This window comes from Struthio camelus, chromosome 2, assembly GCF_040807025.1.
Source record: "Struthio camelus isolate bStrCam1 chromosome 2, bStrCam1.hap1, whole genome shotgun sequence".
NCBI lineage: Eukaryota > Metazoa > Chordata > Aves > Struthioniformes > Struthionidae > Struthio > Struthio camelus.
Window position 1 is genome coordinate 158,714,435 of NC_090943.1, and position 17,038 is coordinate 158,731,472.

The 17,038-nt window shown below is 41.7% G+C and overlaps 1 protein-coding gene across 2 annotated transcripts in view; it reads left to right on the forward strand.

Moving 5' to 3' along the window:
* DEPTOR (DEP domain containing MTOR interacting protein) overlaps nucleotides 1-17,038 on the forward strand; it is a 78,515-nt gene that overhangs the window by 29,624 nt on the left and 31,853 nt on the right. For both annotated transcript variants that reach the window (XM_068933180.1, XM_068933181.1), the window contains 2 exons: nucleotides 1,671-1,794; nucleotides 8,721-8,899. In XM_068933180.1, the coding sequence (XP_068789281.1) occupies nucleotides 1,671-1,794; nucleotides 8,721-8,899 (303 nt within the window). The remainder of the gene's footprint in view (nucleotides 1-1,670; nucleotides 1,795-8,720; nucleotides 8,900-17,038) is intronic.

Below are 17,038 nucleotides of genomic sequence, written 5' to 3' on the forward strand. Positions count from 1 at the left end.
CTCACATGGATTAGTTCTCCGCTGCTGTCCCTCACACCAGCTGCACAAACATTTGTGCTGGTACAGCTGCAAGAAAGTTAGTTGTCAAACTGTGCCCTGATTAATTTTCTCCTGAACTTGCTGTCTGGTTTGGTCCCATTGCGTTCAGCTTCCCGAATAACAATTTGCGCTTATGAAAAGGAGACTGCCAAACCAGTGATAGCATTTAGTTGCCTTTTGGTGCACAAAAGGGCGAGAAAGTACACGAGCAAAGAAGATCCAAGCCCTTTATTTCAAGCATGTGGTATTACAGATTATAAAAAGCCAAAATGTACCATATGTTTCTTTTTTAATGGAAAATAGAGTAATTTTGCTAACTGACGGATGTTGACTTTATACAGAGGTCATTGTATGTGCATCAATACCACTGCTATCAGCAATATATTAGCAACACCTGAATTAAAGGAGGAAAATGCACATACTGAATGCGTGCCACTTCTACAGCTTTTGCTTGGCTATTAAATTAAAATTCTGGGTTGTTATGGAAACTGGGAATCACAGTAGATAGTTAAAGAATAAAGTAATTATAGGGTATTCAAATCTGACTGCTTAATCCTCTATTGAGAAAATGTCACTGAAGAGTTGCATGGATTCCTGAGAGACTTAAATTAGTTGAGCAATAGATATTTTATTGCTGAATACGTTTAAAACTTTAACAACCTTCAATTGTTTCCCACCTCAGAATCCAACTGCAAAATTTCCATACAAATTTTATATATATGTATGTATGTATGTATGTATATAGAACATATATATATGTATATATATCACACACAGACCTAGTGTTTTATGAGCATTTTCATGTATTGCAGTCAAAGGTAATAAAATTATTTGTCAAGTATACTTTGACTTAAGGCAAATTCAGATAGGTTCAGTCAGGTTCTGCAAGGTGCTCAGAGCATCCTTTCACCTCCAGTGACAAGTGACAGTGGTACCAGTTCCCGTTCCATGCGAGTGCCCGTGGGGCAGAAGGTGAGCCCATGCATGTGGGCTGACAGCTCTGCTAAGAGTGGTTTGAGTGGGATGTCATCCCCTTTAATTTATGCCTTTGCTGCGGCTCTGTTCTGGCATTTACAGGAATCTTCCATCAGCTGCTCTCTTATAAATCCTTATTTAGCATTTCTCAGTGTGTACCTTCCATTTGCTAGGTGGCATGGCAGAGCAATTGGGACAATTTATGGGGCAGAAGGCTTTGCTTTTAACTGTTTCTGCAGCAAGTCTCAGATTTTCTACAGCATTGCTTCAGGGATGCAAGTAACATTAAGTTGCTAGCCATTCCTTAAATGATTGAGCATCCTGCTCTAGAGTCTTTAAACCAACAAGCTACCCATTTTCATCAAAAGGCTTTCCAGGTATGTAACAAATGGATGCTTTTTTGCTCTTTATGTTTGTTGCAGTGCTCACCGAAATGGATGAATACCTATCTGTCTCCCTCAAACAGAAATGTTATCATCTATCTAAAAGTTATCTTCAGTCCTTCATCCTTTATTAGAACTCAATACGGTTGTATACTAAGAAATATAGAGGACGAGACCCTATATGCACTGCTTTGAAGTTCACCAGTGATACCTGCTACATGGATTCTGAGCTCTTTAACAATACTATGATGTTTTCATTATTTTATCTTTCAGTTTGTGATGAGCATAAAGAATTCAAGGATGCCAAACTCTTTTACCGCTTTAGAAAGGATGATGGGACGTTTCCGCTGGATAACGAGGCAAAGGTGTTCATGAGAGGACAGCGACTGTATGAAAAGTGCGTATCGATAGTGTGTTGATAAAGGTACCATAGGAGGCAAATGATAGTTGATAATCTTTTTTTGAATAATCAGACTTTCAAATGATACGATAATAAATCTGTGTAATCACATGACTTATTTTGTAACCTTTCCCTCTCTTTCCTATTTTCCTTTTGTTGTTCTACAATGTTCACTTGTAGCATTTTCTTTAAAATGAAATTACATTTTCTTCTTTTCTGACTTGTCAATCCATCCTGCATGGGAACCCCAACGTACATTTAAGGCCTTGCACCCTACCAGTAAAAATATTTGTTAGTGGACGATTTTCCTTGTAAAGAAGTAATCACAAGACCTAAAACTTTAGTATATCAAAATGTACTGAACAAGTGGCTCCATGTCTGTTGAGACTCCGTATCTATGGCAGTAGACACCAGTAGATATGATTTTAAATAATAAGTGAAGCTAATCTTCACTGTTCCAGTCTGCAAAGTTTCTGTACCAGAAAGATTGTATTAAAAGTAGTTGCAAAAAAACTCAGCCAAGAACATCTAATTAAGATTTGAAACAGATGATTATCCTGAGATGCTGCATATCCCACTGGGCTTTTTCTGTCAGATAACCAGGCAGTTTAACCATACTTCCAAATCTATAATTAATGACATTTTTATTCAGGATGTAGGGATTGTAATGTAGTACTTTGAAGCAGAGTGAACACAGAGTGAAGCAGGGAGAACACATGTTGGCATTTACTACAAACTAAAGCAAAAGGTATGATGTGTAAAGCTTGAAGCATTATTCTAGACTTAATGCAGCACACGCTAGTGCTCCGTTGGAGCAGAAAGTATACAGCAGTCATGAGAGACACAGTATCATCTGGCTGGATTCATTTTGTTTTCCTCTTAGAATAAAGCAAAAGTTAGTAATTGCACAGAGAAATCTGTTAAATAGAAGCCTGAAACCACACCATGACCTCCCCTTGAAAAACCTCTTGTTACTCAGGTGTCCCGAGGTTTTCCAGATTTCCAGAGCTTTGCCAGTGCTTTGCCTTCTGCTTCAGCTGCACAAGAGGGCAGACACGGAAGACTGGCAGAACTGGGGAAAAATGCCAAATTCGCTGTTCAAAGCTGACTTTCCTGCCAGGTGACTGGGTGTGTAGCTGGAAGTACCTCTGAAACACTCGCCGGCTCTTCAGGTTGCTGCCTGCTTTCCGCAGAGCGCAGCGCTGGCCCAGAAGCGTGGAGCTGCTTCTGCTGCGGCCAGCGAAGTACATCCAGTTTAGGTGAGACGTTGTGGGTCAGTGGGAGACCAAGGAAAAAGCATATGTAGTGAGGAACCCTTATGAAATGTTGGTGTATGAAAAGTGGCAAGACTGAAGGATGACCTCTGAAATACAGGACATTTGGTGCAATGATGAAGGTTCATCACTGGGATGCACCCTGAGTGCTATTTCTTGCCTCCAGCAGGAACTCCATAGCAATATGCTATTTTCTAAGCTGACTGGCTTGTGATCCAAATGATCTTTGTACTTCCAGGTGCTACAGATTAAATGAGTCTTTCCTGAGGAGGCGAAAGAGTGGAAAAATGAGGCCCCAGTTGCTTTCTCTAAATGTTAATTGTCACATTACATCTCATTAACCTTAGTGGCTTCCTGCAGTGTTCTTAGTCAAGATGCCATTCTCTTGCGCTCAGTCTTCCGTAAAGTAAAAAAAAAAAAAAACCCAAAACCAGAAACGCCCTTTGTCGGTCATGTAAGCTTGTAAAGTGTTTTCATACTCAGGCATGATGATCAAAGTACCTACCTGTACAAAGACCAAGAGATCAGCAGAAAGACCTATGCAGACTGTGTATTTTTTTACTGAAACTCTGTTACAGGTATCAAGCCAATCCCTTGTTTAAAAGCTGATGATAGGTATTGTTTTCAACGTTGGAAGGATATGAAGGACAATTTCATGAAAGAATAATTAAACTGAGATGTAAAACAATACTTGTAAATGCCACTCCTCTTGTTCCACCCATCAGGTAAAATTTCCTGAGACTCAGTGACTGTGAGTATTTGCAGTAAAACTAAATTGGTTAAAACAGAAGAAAATGCACTTGCGGGAAAAGTCCTTCACTAGATTCACTGAGGAAGAGCAACTGAATCTCCCATTGCAAAAATCCCCTATACCTTGCTGAGCATAGTATTTGCTCCTTTAGACTCTGTCAACACGCAGTGCCTGCAGGCCTTGCCTGTACTATGAAAAGTCGATTGGCATGTCTACAATTGCAAATCTTCTTTGTCTATTTGTAGCTCAGGTGAGCAACATCATTTTTTGGTGGTGTAGCTGGTAACAGTCCCATGCCTGGAAGGAACCACAGTAGGAAAAATACTGTTCGGGGAGGGTATCTGCTTCTATCCTAGTGTTTCAATGTACAGAAACATCCCGAAACCAACCTCTAGCATCCAGTTTATCTTACACTATACGAGTAGAAACGTGTTTATAGTAGTATAGATTGTTCGCACCTTGGGAAAGAAGTTAACGCCGAAAGGAGCACCTTTATCTGGATATAGCAGTGTCCTCATGAGGTAGATGCTCTGGTCAGCATATCTAGAGGGTTCAGAAACTTTTAAACCCAGCCCTGAGAGCTGAACATAGTATAGATTACAAGTGCATGACGTTTCAAAAGTAGCCCATGATAGTCAAATCTAGTAAAAATGCTCCATGGATCATTGGAAATGTTCTATATTCTTGAGAGATAAGAATGCATACCTGGGCTACTTGAGTTTTGCCCTGCTTATTGCAGCAAATCCGGTCTGTAGGGCACTGTGATTTCATTTATGCTTCTTGTCCATGCACGCTGATTAGCAACACCCTCAAAATTTCATTGAATACGTTCTAAATTCAGCACCAAGTAGCCAAAGTCAGCCTAGCATAGAAGTTCTGTGGTGAAATGTATATGGTAATATATCTGCTGTATCGTGCTTATAGTGTTGAGAAACAAAATATTAATTCAGCGTAATTAAAATAGCAATTAAATGGCAACAACTGGAGAAAAGAATATTAGGACATTGATTGCTGTCTATAGCATTCGTGCAGAGATATGAAGTCACTTACCAGTATATTCAGCTTGTTTGTCAAAAGACCTGAAGGTCTAATTTCAAGAGAGATGGAGTGAAGCCAAAGGAAATTTATCTGAATCCAGCATATATTTTTAAAATCTTTGTCAAAACTTTTTAGTTCTTGCTGAACTTCATGAGGCTTTGTTAGTTTAAGATGCGTGTTTTGCTATTCTCTGCTCTTCTCCACCTATCACGTTTGAGTTAGAGTACTGTTACGTTCAGAAGCCAGTATAGTTTATACTTGCCAAAAATTGTTGACATGTTATGCAATGTCATTCCATGCAGATTTTTGCCCTCAATGGATTATTTATGAGCAAAGTGAGTTAGGAAGATCAGCAGATTGTTGAATGGACAGAGGAATGCACTGGGCAGGAGGATGAGACGTTCCCTGCATTCGGCCAGCTGTTTAGGGCAAATGCTCTGTGCTCTTCCCTGGGACACAGGAACATCAGGTCTGTCCCTGAGCTGAGAAACTTCCTTCCCCTGTCTGCCTTCTACATGGCCACAGAGCTCCTTGTGCTCTGTATTCTCCTCTTCTTCACCTATTCTCCTAGGTCCTTCACCTATTGTGAATGACTTTGATGGATGCACTTGTGTGATTATAAGATTTAGAATCGGTCTCTGACTGTATTCTTGCTCCATTTACACTGAAAAATCAGCTCTGGTTCCCTGCACATAAATGCAGACTTTGCTAATCCATTCTGTGAACATGCTTTGAGTTTCAAGTTTATAACTAGAGGTGAAATCTGGTGGCTTTCTTGCAGCTTCCAGTCTTATGAAAATCCTTGAATGGTTTATTGGAGCCAGGGATGGTATGAGTTTTCATACTGTACAGGACTGACCAAATAGTGTGTATAAGATAAGCATGCTTCCTGTTGAACAAAACCCTCACTGCAAATCTTAAATGAGTCTAAGGCAGACCTTTCCTGGGTTTTGTTAAAGTTCAATTTGTGCATGACATGCTCTTTTTTCTATGTTTGCAGTCCCCTCTAGGTTTTGGTCAGGCACACAGAACTGTTGTGCTTCTGGTGAAGGCAGATTTGGGAGCTGTAAGATTTGGGAGCTGCACTCATGACATTGACTGCAACTGAGATTTTCAGCCAGATTTCTCACTGAAAGATGTGCAAATTTATGGTTTTACTTTCAGGAAATCATTCAGATAATTTTGACTCTGCATTCGTTGAATCCTTTTCACTTTGCCTCATCAGTGGTTAATTCAAATTTATCATCTGGTGCGGTTATTTAGATAAAATGAGGTAAACATTTTATTTTCAAAAGAATTCGAATTTCAACATTTGGCTAAATACATTCAGTTAAGGCACGATAACACACGTTTTAGCAAAGAATATGTTTTGACATGAATGGCCTAATATTTTTTGAAAATAAATAAAAATGGAAGAGATAGAGGCAGTTTCCAGTTTTGGCTGATGAAAGGCCAGTTTTTTAACTGATGTAAATTGGTACAGTTTTGTTGACAGCAGTGGAGTTACACTGATTTACTTCCATTAGCGATGTAAGCCTATGGGTTCCTGTTTCTGGGTTTGTTAAACTGTCAGTTTGTCATGTCTGTTTATTCACAAGTCCAAATCCTTTGCAGTTCTATTCTGGGCATATGCAGAAGGGTGTGAAATGTCAAGCTGAGTGTTTTTCCACTTGATATTTTTCCAGATTTCTTTTGTGTCTCTGTAAAAATCGAATAATTAACATCGCTTTTGCAAAGACCTTTCTATGCGCTACTTCAGTGAGCTGGTCAACTAATTATAGACTCGTCAAAGAACAATTAACAGAAGCCTAAGGATTCTTTATGTTGTGCCTGCAGAGCCCGGGTAACCAGTTCTGAGTAACCATACGGCAGATGGTGACATGAGCTTTGGGTTTGCATTTTTTTCTGGGGGGGGGGGGAGAAAAGCCTGGTAAACAAGACACATTTAAAGATAGTCCTTCAGAGCTCTCTCTCATGTGCTTAGTGTGGGATGAAGAGCTAAGTCTTGCATGCACACGCGTGCAAACAAAAATGTAAAAAGGTATAGAGACTTAGCAAGTGAGTTCTGGAGTCAATATCTTGTCCCCAGTGGCGCATTCTTGCTTTTGGCCTCATCCTTGACTTCAGCTGATTTTGACTTTCTCCATTCTTACTCAGCTCAGAAGTGCTGGCAGTGACACAGTAACACCTAATGAACAGTTCACGGGATCTGCCACCGGTCTCCAGCTGTGGCAGAGCAGCTGTTGACTGGCTTGATGATCTGCTGCCTGGTGGCCAGAGCCACTCAGTTAAGGCTCCCGGTTCGCCCTCATTGAAGTCAACGGAACATATCTTTTGGGTGAAATAATACGGCCAGGTGCTATCAAACATGTTCATTGTACTTTCAAATGAAAATTTTCTTGGTTTCTTATAACATACATTTCCAAGGATTGACTTCAGAATTCAGAAGTAGCCAAAGGAGGTGGTGTTACTTGTTTATTGTGCTTTCCACTCCAACTTCAGTGTGTGCGCAGTGCCAGCTTCCACATCGTGTTACACCTAAGCCTGCTTGCTAGTTCAGGCCGAGGTTTTGGGGAGAAATATAAAATCAGCTAAGCCAATCTAAATTTTGTGCCTCTTCAAACAAAGAGCCAGAAAAAAAATAAAAAAAGATTATCTTGCAGTTTTCCATTCTATATTGGTTTTAGATACACAAAAGACACAAAGATGGTGGACGGGAGCTTAATTTCTTTGTAAGATATGAATTATAGACATATTGGTGGTTTAACAATGAGATCACCAATGTACGAATTTGCATGAAATTCAAATTCTTGATCGGAAAGACAAAGATTAGGAGCTTGCCAAATCTACTTGTTGTAGTTTAATTGTGCTGTTAGTTTCAAAATAATTGATGAAGGAAGGAGACTTACTAACCTTGTATGGGGAGAAGAAAACAGTCCTCTTATTAGCCTATAATGATTAAACATGAATAGTAATGAAATTCATAAAGAAGGAGCCTACGTTGCTCTGTTTCCAATCAAAAAGTGGGATACTGTATTAAAAGGGAACGTTTCTCATTTCTTCTTCATTTTCAGACTGTCAATCTTATTTTTGCATTAACAAAATACTGAGGCTTTTTTTCTTTTTTTTTATATCGTTTCATTTATTTAGGTTACTCAAATGGAGAAGAATTTATATTACTGTATTTATTTAAGTTATATACGTGCCAAATGCTGTGAGATTTAGAGACTCTTCACAGTGCTTCTCTGAAGTGCTATTGCTCTTGTGTTACACAGAGCAAACCGAGGCAGAGTCTGAGGCTCAGATGTCAAAATGTGTTCAGGTGTTTAACCTCACTGATTGCAGCTGAATCACTGAGGGCTGGAGGCCAAATACTTGTCGATCGTCCAGGCCACAGAACTACCTTGTTTTCTTCTTAAAGATTATAAGGAGAATTTTCAAAAGCGTCTAAATGACTTAGGAGCACGGTAAAAACCATTAGGAATTTCTGAACACTTTTGTCACAAAGTCATACTTTCAGGCTAATTTTGTTTCAGAAAGTTGATTATGCATTAATTTGTAGCGCAGCTGAAGAACTAGTTAAGGGGAGCGTGAAAACTGAAAAACCTTGCTTTCTTTTAGGGAAAAATCACCAAACCATTAACTTTACACTGGGCTATAAAGTCTAAATGTCTTGACTAAGCTGTTAGCAACAATCTTTTTGAATTTGACTGACGTCGCAAGTTTAGCTTAATAAAAGACTTAATAAGTCAATAGAACGTTTCCGTCTATTTGCTTAGTATTAATGAGATTTGCCAGGCTAGATCTGGAGTTGTATTTGGAAGAAGCATTTTCTCTATCCATTTTTCCCTCCGTTCCAGGCTGATGAGTTCGGAAAATACTCTTTTGCAAGCCAGGGAAGAGGAAGGAGTCAAATATGAACGGACCTTCGTAGCGTCGGAGTTCATTGACTGGCTGATCCAAGAAGGAGAGGCCACCACAAGGACTGAAGCAGAGCAGCTCGGCCGCAGACTTCTGGAACACGGAATTATACAGCACGGTGAGAAACTCATCGGACAGGTAGCAAAAGCTACAACCTGTGTAGTAGCCTTTTCTTCCGTTAGAGTCGGGTGCAGGGGCTATTCATTGTCTTGTGGGTCGTAACGTGTCCAAGTTCTAAACAATGTTGAGGTGCAAGTCTAGTCAACTTTATTTAGTAAAAGGGTGTTTTTTTCAAAAGCACTTAGTCTTCATTCTGAAAATTCTACCTCAAGTGAAGAAAAAAGCTGGGATTTGGGATTGCAACATAAATATGTGGATTAAAATCAATGTTTTTACATATGCAATAAGTAATTAACTTGGAGACTGTGTTATCAGCAATGAATGCAACTGAGGTAAATAGCTTTTTAAGGCTCAAGTGGGGATTAGAGCCATAAATAAGCTCAATTCTTTATATAGAATAAAAATGACAAGTTCTATATATCCTCCTACTTCAGGACACAATCTGATGTTAGAAAAGAAGCTTTCCCTCTCAGTTATATTGCGCAATTGTTCTAATACGTCTGGGTAAGAAACGGGATATCACCTTCAACTAAAGCATTATTATATTTGTCCTCGCAGTTTAATTTCTCTGAGGCAGGAATCTAATACTTGTTCATGGTCCAGCACAATGTGGCTGGGAGATGCAGCTTCACCAAGGAACTCACTCCGTTAAGGGTGGAGGAGAGAGTTTTCTCACTGTACTGCTCCAAGACCAAAGAACGAACACCCCGAGTACAAAAGACAGTTTTATATTCTGTCATCATCTATTCACAGTGCAAGCTGCACTTCTTGGAGCATGTATTTTCCAACATAAATGTGCAGCTGTGGCTGTGGGAGTGATGAGGAGGGTGCTAGAAGATGAAAGAAAAAACTAGGAGAAGCTGTTAGCCGTGTTACCTAATGCACAACAGAAAAGTAATCAGATACTAGTGATCTGAATGTTGTCAAATCGACATTAATTATGAGCGAGGACAAACAATTTGCAATATTAACAGGCTGTTAACATGCAAGGTGCTAGATTGGCTAGATTGTCAGTCTGCTGTTCGGTGAGAAAACCTAGTCTTAAGGAATAAACTGCATAGAGAAAAGATGGGGGTATAAGTGACCGGCAGTTCCTTCATGGTTGTAATCATGCTCACATTATCTTTAGCTTCCAATTACTGGGAACAGCATCTGAATGTTTACAGCAATCATCTTCCAGTTCTATAATTACCCCTGTGCTTCCTATGATTTACAGGGTGCCAGCTGCTTGGAACTTGATGGACAGGGAAGGTATTCCTCCCCTCCTCTTTATAGCAGCAATGATTTCATTCCTATTTTTACCCGAGTATTTTCTGTGTATTATATGAGGTAAGCTTTCCTTATTAAAAAAAAAAAGAGGGAAAAAGAGGGAGATTTACACTACTATTGAGATTTTGTAGAAGAAATAAAGTCAGGACTTGATATCTGGTACAAGCTGGATTTACTTTGCTACTGAAATCTTTGCAGAGCTAAGAAAGTCAGCAAGTGACGTTTATTGCAGATAAGCATTATTCTCCTTAGCTAAGGCATATGATCGGCAGCGTGCATTGACAGGGAAATAATTTTATCCCCATCAAGCAGGGTTCCTGGTGGGATTCCTGGTGCAGTGCTGGCCCCTTGCACCTGCTTGGAATGGCCTGGCCTGTTCTGCACAGTTTTATACCCTGCCTGTCCTCTTGTAGCATACAAAGTGCTCTGTTAGAAAGAGATTTGAAACTCCTGAAGCGACCACAAAAGGGGCACTGGGAATAGACTATTGCTGAAGGAAGTGGCCTTCTCGCCCTGAGGGTGCCCTCCCGCTCCTCACTCACCTTTCGCCATGGCAAAGGTAACTCAATGGGAATTTCACGTTGCCTTGCTGGGGAAGCTGGAAGCAAAATAAAACCGAGTAATGTCCTCGAGATTTGTCTTTATCAGTGGCCATACTTTGTGTGCACGTCTAAAAAGGGATTTCATTCTCCTGTGGGCTTCACTGATGCTTTTTGTCCAGGTAGCGTTAGGAGTTATTGCTGAAGGTACAAGCTGAATTAACAGGGAGCTGGCGCGGCATTCACTTTAGCGGCTGGGTACTGTCTGTACGTTTTGTAGGTTTCTGTAGTGTTAGCTTCCTCCAGTAAGGGAGCTAGACGGGGGAATCCCCAGTACAGAACTGTGGATGGAAACAGGAAAACGCCTGTTCTCCTTTTCAGTGTCTCATGGAATTCAGTTACCAAACTAAAAATGCTATTTTTCTACCTCTTAGTACAGTACGTTTGTTTCATCGGACCGTGTTCCCTTTGTGCTGTATGTCATAATCGGTAGCAGAATGCTACTTGACACTAATTGGCACCCTCGTTGGCAGAAGCAGCAGAAAGACTCTCAGCTGAACGGGAGTAGAGAATAAAACATTTCCCGGCCCTAAAGGCAATCTTTTGCTGACAGTATTGTTTGATATGCACAATGCGGAATAAAATAAAGCTTGCTCTGCTATTCTTACTAATTCCTACTTATTACTTTCCTATTGCTTTCTGTTGCATTAGGTAATAGTTGCATCAAGTTGCCAATGTCAGTAGTAATTTTCCAGCCATAACTGAATTGCGGAATTTATTTTTAGCGATAACAACTTTCATTTCAATTACTCAGAAAAGTTATATTTTGCAGCTGAGGTACTATATTCAAAGCAATTTCCTGTCACATTCATCTTCACTGTAATTGGTCAGACACAAACCAGGTTTCACATAGGAAACATACAGTGATGCTAATTTTAAAAAGGAAAGCATTGGTTTAGGAGGAATTGTATAAATGCTGTAAAAACATCAAACATTTCAGATCAAAAACTAATCTTCCTGATCTCTTTGAGCGTAAATAAATTTACATGTTTCCCTTGCCATACACGGAGATGATGAAGCATGATTGAAGTGTGAATTGCTGCGTTCAAAAATTGCACTAACGCATACACATCACAATCCACAAGGCACCGCTTTCACAAATAGAAGCCATATGTCCTTTTCTGTGGACTGATACCCCTAGGTACTAAGGAATAAAAATATTACAGGTAGCAGAGTAGTATGCGCTCTACTTGAAGGCTTGTGCTGGCGCTGTAATTACCAGTAACTATTCTGCATTTGCGAACACTAACTGCATTCACCCAAATATAGGAGCAAAGACTACAGGAAGAAATTATGACCGTGGACACACAGATTCGGTAAGAGCAAGGACAAAAGGAGCACAGAACACATTTTGCAGCTGTATAAAAGCCCATTTCTAGGAAGGTGAGGTGCACAGAGCTTTCTAATATTTACACACGAGAATTTCCTCATGCAGACTGGACTTTTCCCATTTCTTCTTCTTCTGGAAATACGGGGGCAGCTTAGCTACTGTGGTCAAAATTCACATGTAGCAAGAGAAGTAACAAACTAGCACGGTTCTGTGCCAACTCCAGGGTAGCTTAGCCCAAAGTGAGGGGTGGGCTGGGGAAGCAGAGGACAGCGCACGCACCAACCCACAGTCACAGCCCTTGCTTCGTCTGGGAAACAGAGATGCTGAGATGTCCAAGGAGGAAGGAGGGTATCTACAGGGCTCTTTTGTGCGTTATTTTCTGGCTTATACTTGTTGGTTACGGCACCTGCTGCACCTCCCGTTCCAACAGTAGTGCACCTCTGATACGGCCTGCTCCGCAAACTTGCTGCATACGCAAGCGGAGGGCATGAAGAAATGTCTGCACATGTCGCAGACAGGTTTAAGGTCTGGAATCTCAAGCGATAAATACTTTCCATTTTTAAGTCTGGTTAATACTGGTAAGAGGAACTTATCCACGCTTAGGATAGCACCTGCACTTTGCAAGACGAACATTTGCATTTGTTCTGCGGCAGCAACTAAAAATAGAGCATTTTGAAATCCTTTTTAATATTTTGCAGATTGTCAATACATAGTGATTCCCCTGCATTGTATACAGCACGTATGCAATGTGCCTGTGCTGCTCTCCAGGTCTAGTCTGCAAGAAGTGCGTGCCTGAGCAGCCGCGTTCAGCTTTCTCGCCCTTGTGCCAGATCACATTCTGTCTTTTTTGCTGTTCCTATTTTCCAAGCTGCTTCTTGCTGCTGAGTGTATGTATGTGCTTTATTTTATTTCCTTTCCAACACGCTGCCTCTGACCGTTGTCCAGCACCTTCCATAATCCATGCCTGCAGCACATTTAGCACAAGTAGTTTGCAGTATTGTCCACTTTGCTCCCTACCTGCTATGTGAATAAACAGGGGGCTGGGGCGGGGGGGGTAAAAATTCAGGCTCCCAACTTTAGACCAGCACAAGAGCACATGTGTGATGGGTTTTGGCTTTCCTGAATGACTGAGGGGTGGAAAAACCTCTCCTGTAGATGACTGGCTAGCAGATATTTTGGGTGAAACGTTTTATTAGTGCTAGGATTTTATAGTGATAGTAGAGGTGTGGTAGATACCTCAAGGATGATGTAGGTGTCTTTATTTTTTTCCCTAATTAAAATACCTTTCAACTTTAAAATAGTGTAATCGAGCTAATTGCACTTGGCCAACTACTGCGAGTTGAAGGCATGTGGGTGTCCTGCTGGCTCCTTGCAGAAGCAGGTGCTTAACACCTCGCAAGAGTTAACCTTTTATCAGCGAAACTCCGCTGTGCAAATTGCTTTCAGAGATGAAAACAAACGCTTCTTAGCGACTTAGTGAGAACAGTAAATATTGGCCTATACTATCTCCCCGTCTCTGCTAAGAAGTCTTAAAACATATATTTATTTTTACCCTATTCTCTGCAAGCACTGTGCACCCTTTATACAGCAAAAGTGTGCTTAACAAAATGATCACTGCATTCGGTATTAAGTGTCGAGATATATGATGCAATTGAAGGTTCACTATAATTGTGAAAGTAGATGAAATATCTAAAAATATATTATTTCTCTTGCTTTTATTGAAAAGCTTCCTTTCTGTCATCTAAAATTTCTGTAAATTGTAACTTACATGTAGTCACATTTACTTTTCTTATTTCTTGAGTGAAAAATTGCCATAAATGTGAAATATATGCTTCTTCCTTGGTTTAAGATATCGTTTTGGAACCCCTTGTTATTTCCTTGGAAATATCAACTGCAGCTATCAATTTACACATGCCATTGAAACCATCCCATAAGTCCTTGACTTAAATGGGACCTAATCATAGGTTTTCCCTTCCCAAGTTAACACACAGATTTTTAAAATACTTTTTTCTAGCTCTTCTAATGCCTGGCTCACACCAGCTGTCCAAAACATCCAACTATTCATTCAATCGTAGTCCATGTTACAAATTTTAATGCCTCATTTCTGCAGATGATGCCTTGATTTATCTCAGTAAAACACAAACCTTTAGCTAGCCTTTGAATTCTTGCAGCACAGTTGCACGACAGCTCTGTTTTTAGTGCTTCCCTCAGAGATGACGCCGTGCAGAGGCAACGGCCTGTTTATTTCTGTGGCAGTTGCTCCCTGATATTTCCAAACACATAAGGACGGTAACCTCACCCACCGCAGTTCAATCGCTGATGCTAAATCTGCAGTACACGTTGTATATTTTACAGTCAAATCTTTTTTTTTTTTTAAATAAAAAAAGCACATTATCTCTGCAAGTTGTTCATGATTTTGCCCTGGCGGGAAGGTAAGAGAACAAGAACTTTGCATGCTACTGTATCATCTTTCAACTTCCAATTATAGCAGCTTTTCATTGCGCTCTTCTTGCCTTTATCTACAGCAGGAATGTGTTTGTTTTTCTGAAAGAGCCACGCACATCGGTGCGTTACATAAATAGCATATGAAGGCTTCTTTTCATATTAAATACTGAATTCTGTTTTTCTGACAGAGAATGGGTTTCAGTTTTTAACAGCTGCAACGTAAAAAAGATACCCAGATGGGCCTTTTCATCTTCTGCTTCCCTTGCCCGCAGCCTGTGTACTTTCCATCCTTTATTTGGAGGCAAAGAAAAGCAGTTGGCTGTGATCTGTAAACTTGCTAAATTAAAGACGAGAAGTCCTCATACACAAACTGAACGGACTGCACCAGTGTGCTTTCCATTCCAGAGTAAGTAGATGGTCTTTGAAAATAAACTGCAATAGGATGCAGACCTATAGGGAAGACAAAAAATAAATGGAAACATTTATCATCTTGCATCTTTGAAGGCGGCTAAAATAAAGCATTAATACCCTGAGTGGAGCATGCAACTTTAGAGCAGGATGCTCAGTATATTTCGGTGAGCAAGGAGCTTTTAGCACCCGTGTGTTGTAATCCTGATCCTTTAAAGGCAGCATAAAAGTTGCCTAGTCTTTTTTGCGCTACTCGAACATATCGCGTTTCGTGAAAACAGCTCAGCAGACGTGGTTCTCTGATGACATCGCAACTTTTTTCTGGACCTACAATTGTCACTTGCAGGACAAGTTTCCTGGGTTCTTCCCTACCTCGTATGAGCTGGAGCAGCTCTATGGATTTCATATTCCGGTGACAGGATCTGCTTCACTGTTTCGGAAAAGGGGGTCAGTCGAAAGCAGAGCAGTTCAAGCGTAGGTGCGGCGTCCATTTCGAAGTCCTCGTAACGCAAAGGAGAAAACGGGGCCGTTTTAGTATCGCTGGCGTGCCAAGAGTTAAAAATGCCGTTAGAGCACGTTAACAGATGGGTTTATCTACAGTCTGCATCGCGTATACGCTTGCGTAAAAGGTGGAAATGCAAGTGTTTGTTGCGTTTGTACGGCTGAGGGAATGGCAGACCGAAGGCCGGCCGCTCCCGAAGGTCTGGGTGGACGCCGTCTCCCTGCTCGAGGTGAGGGAGCTCCCAGCAGCAGGTGGACCCCATCAGCGTGCGACAGGAAGCTCTTCTGAATAGGTGCCACTGTGAAAAACGCGCTTGCAGATGCCAGATTAGCTTTAGAAAAACAGGAAGCCTTTGAGAGGAATGGGAAAAGCATTGTGCGGCGCAAAATAAAGTGTCGTTTATTCTCCAGCGGCAGCACGTGTGTGTGTGTGTGTGTGTGTGTGTGTGTGAGAGAGGCGGGAGGGGAGGAGAGAGCGGGCCGGGGGGCCGCCTCGCGCCGCGGCGGCAACGCGCCCAAGGCCAAGGGGTTGCGCTGGGCAGAGCGTCCCAGCGGGGTGTTTTTTCCCCCGAGCTTGCAGGCTCACCCTAGGGGCGCGCGAGCCAGAGCGGGCGCACGCGTGCAGTGATTTGCTGGCGAGAGGCAGAGACCGAGCTGGCAAGCGGCCTGCGGCGTAGAGGAGACAGAGGCTCGCTCACAGGCGGAGACGCGCACGCGCTTTGTCCCCAGCTCGGCTGAGGAAAGGCCCTTTTTGGGGCACTTGGATGCCTCCCTGCTGCTCTCTCGGGCACGAAGCAGCCGCCCCCCCCGGCGCGAGGGACCGGCTCGGCCCGCGGCAGCCTCGCGCTCGCGGGGACGCGCCGAGCAGCTGGGACGCATCACCGGGTTTGGCCTACTGGGAACTGCGGCTTTCAGATGGTCGAAAGCATTAATCACCGCCGTGGGGATGTACACAAGTTAGCAGCGCAAAGAAGTCCCATGGAATTGGAGTTGTGGGAGGGAAAGAGCCGGTTATGAAAATGGCCTGGTTTCTAAGGCGTGAGTCACAGCATTTGTTAAAATAGGCTTTTGTACCTTCTAAATCCCCCTCGGTTCTGTGAAATCAACAGAAAGCTAATATTTTATCTCTGCTGTGCATCAGGCTGCTTGCAAAAGGACAGGCGGTTTGAGCCCCGTGCAGATCCCGGCACTGTATGTCAGAAGCTGAGGAAAGATTTATATGGACATTGCAATCCATATTTTATATATTTGGGCAGATCCTGTGAAGTAGCCACATGCAGGGACCGCTAAAGTTGCGGGAGTAGGTACTCACAATCTGAGAAACGCCAAAATAAATAGTCTGATTTTTCTCTTCCTTAGCACTAATGTAGATGTGGACTAATAACCTAAAGTCTTTGCTGATGAGGTTTGCAAACTCTATGGATAGATGAAGCAGTAAATAAATACTCAAGCTCCATGAAATGGCCGTTGTCCAAAAATATGTGTTTTTTCATGTAACTAAATAGAAGGTAAGAGATCTAGGAAATGAGAATACAGGCTCTACTTACGGGTACGAAGTGATGCTGGGAGTGAAAAGCACTGACTC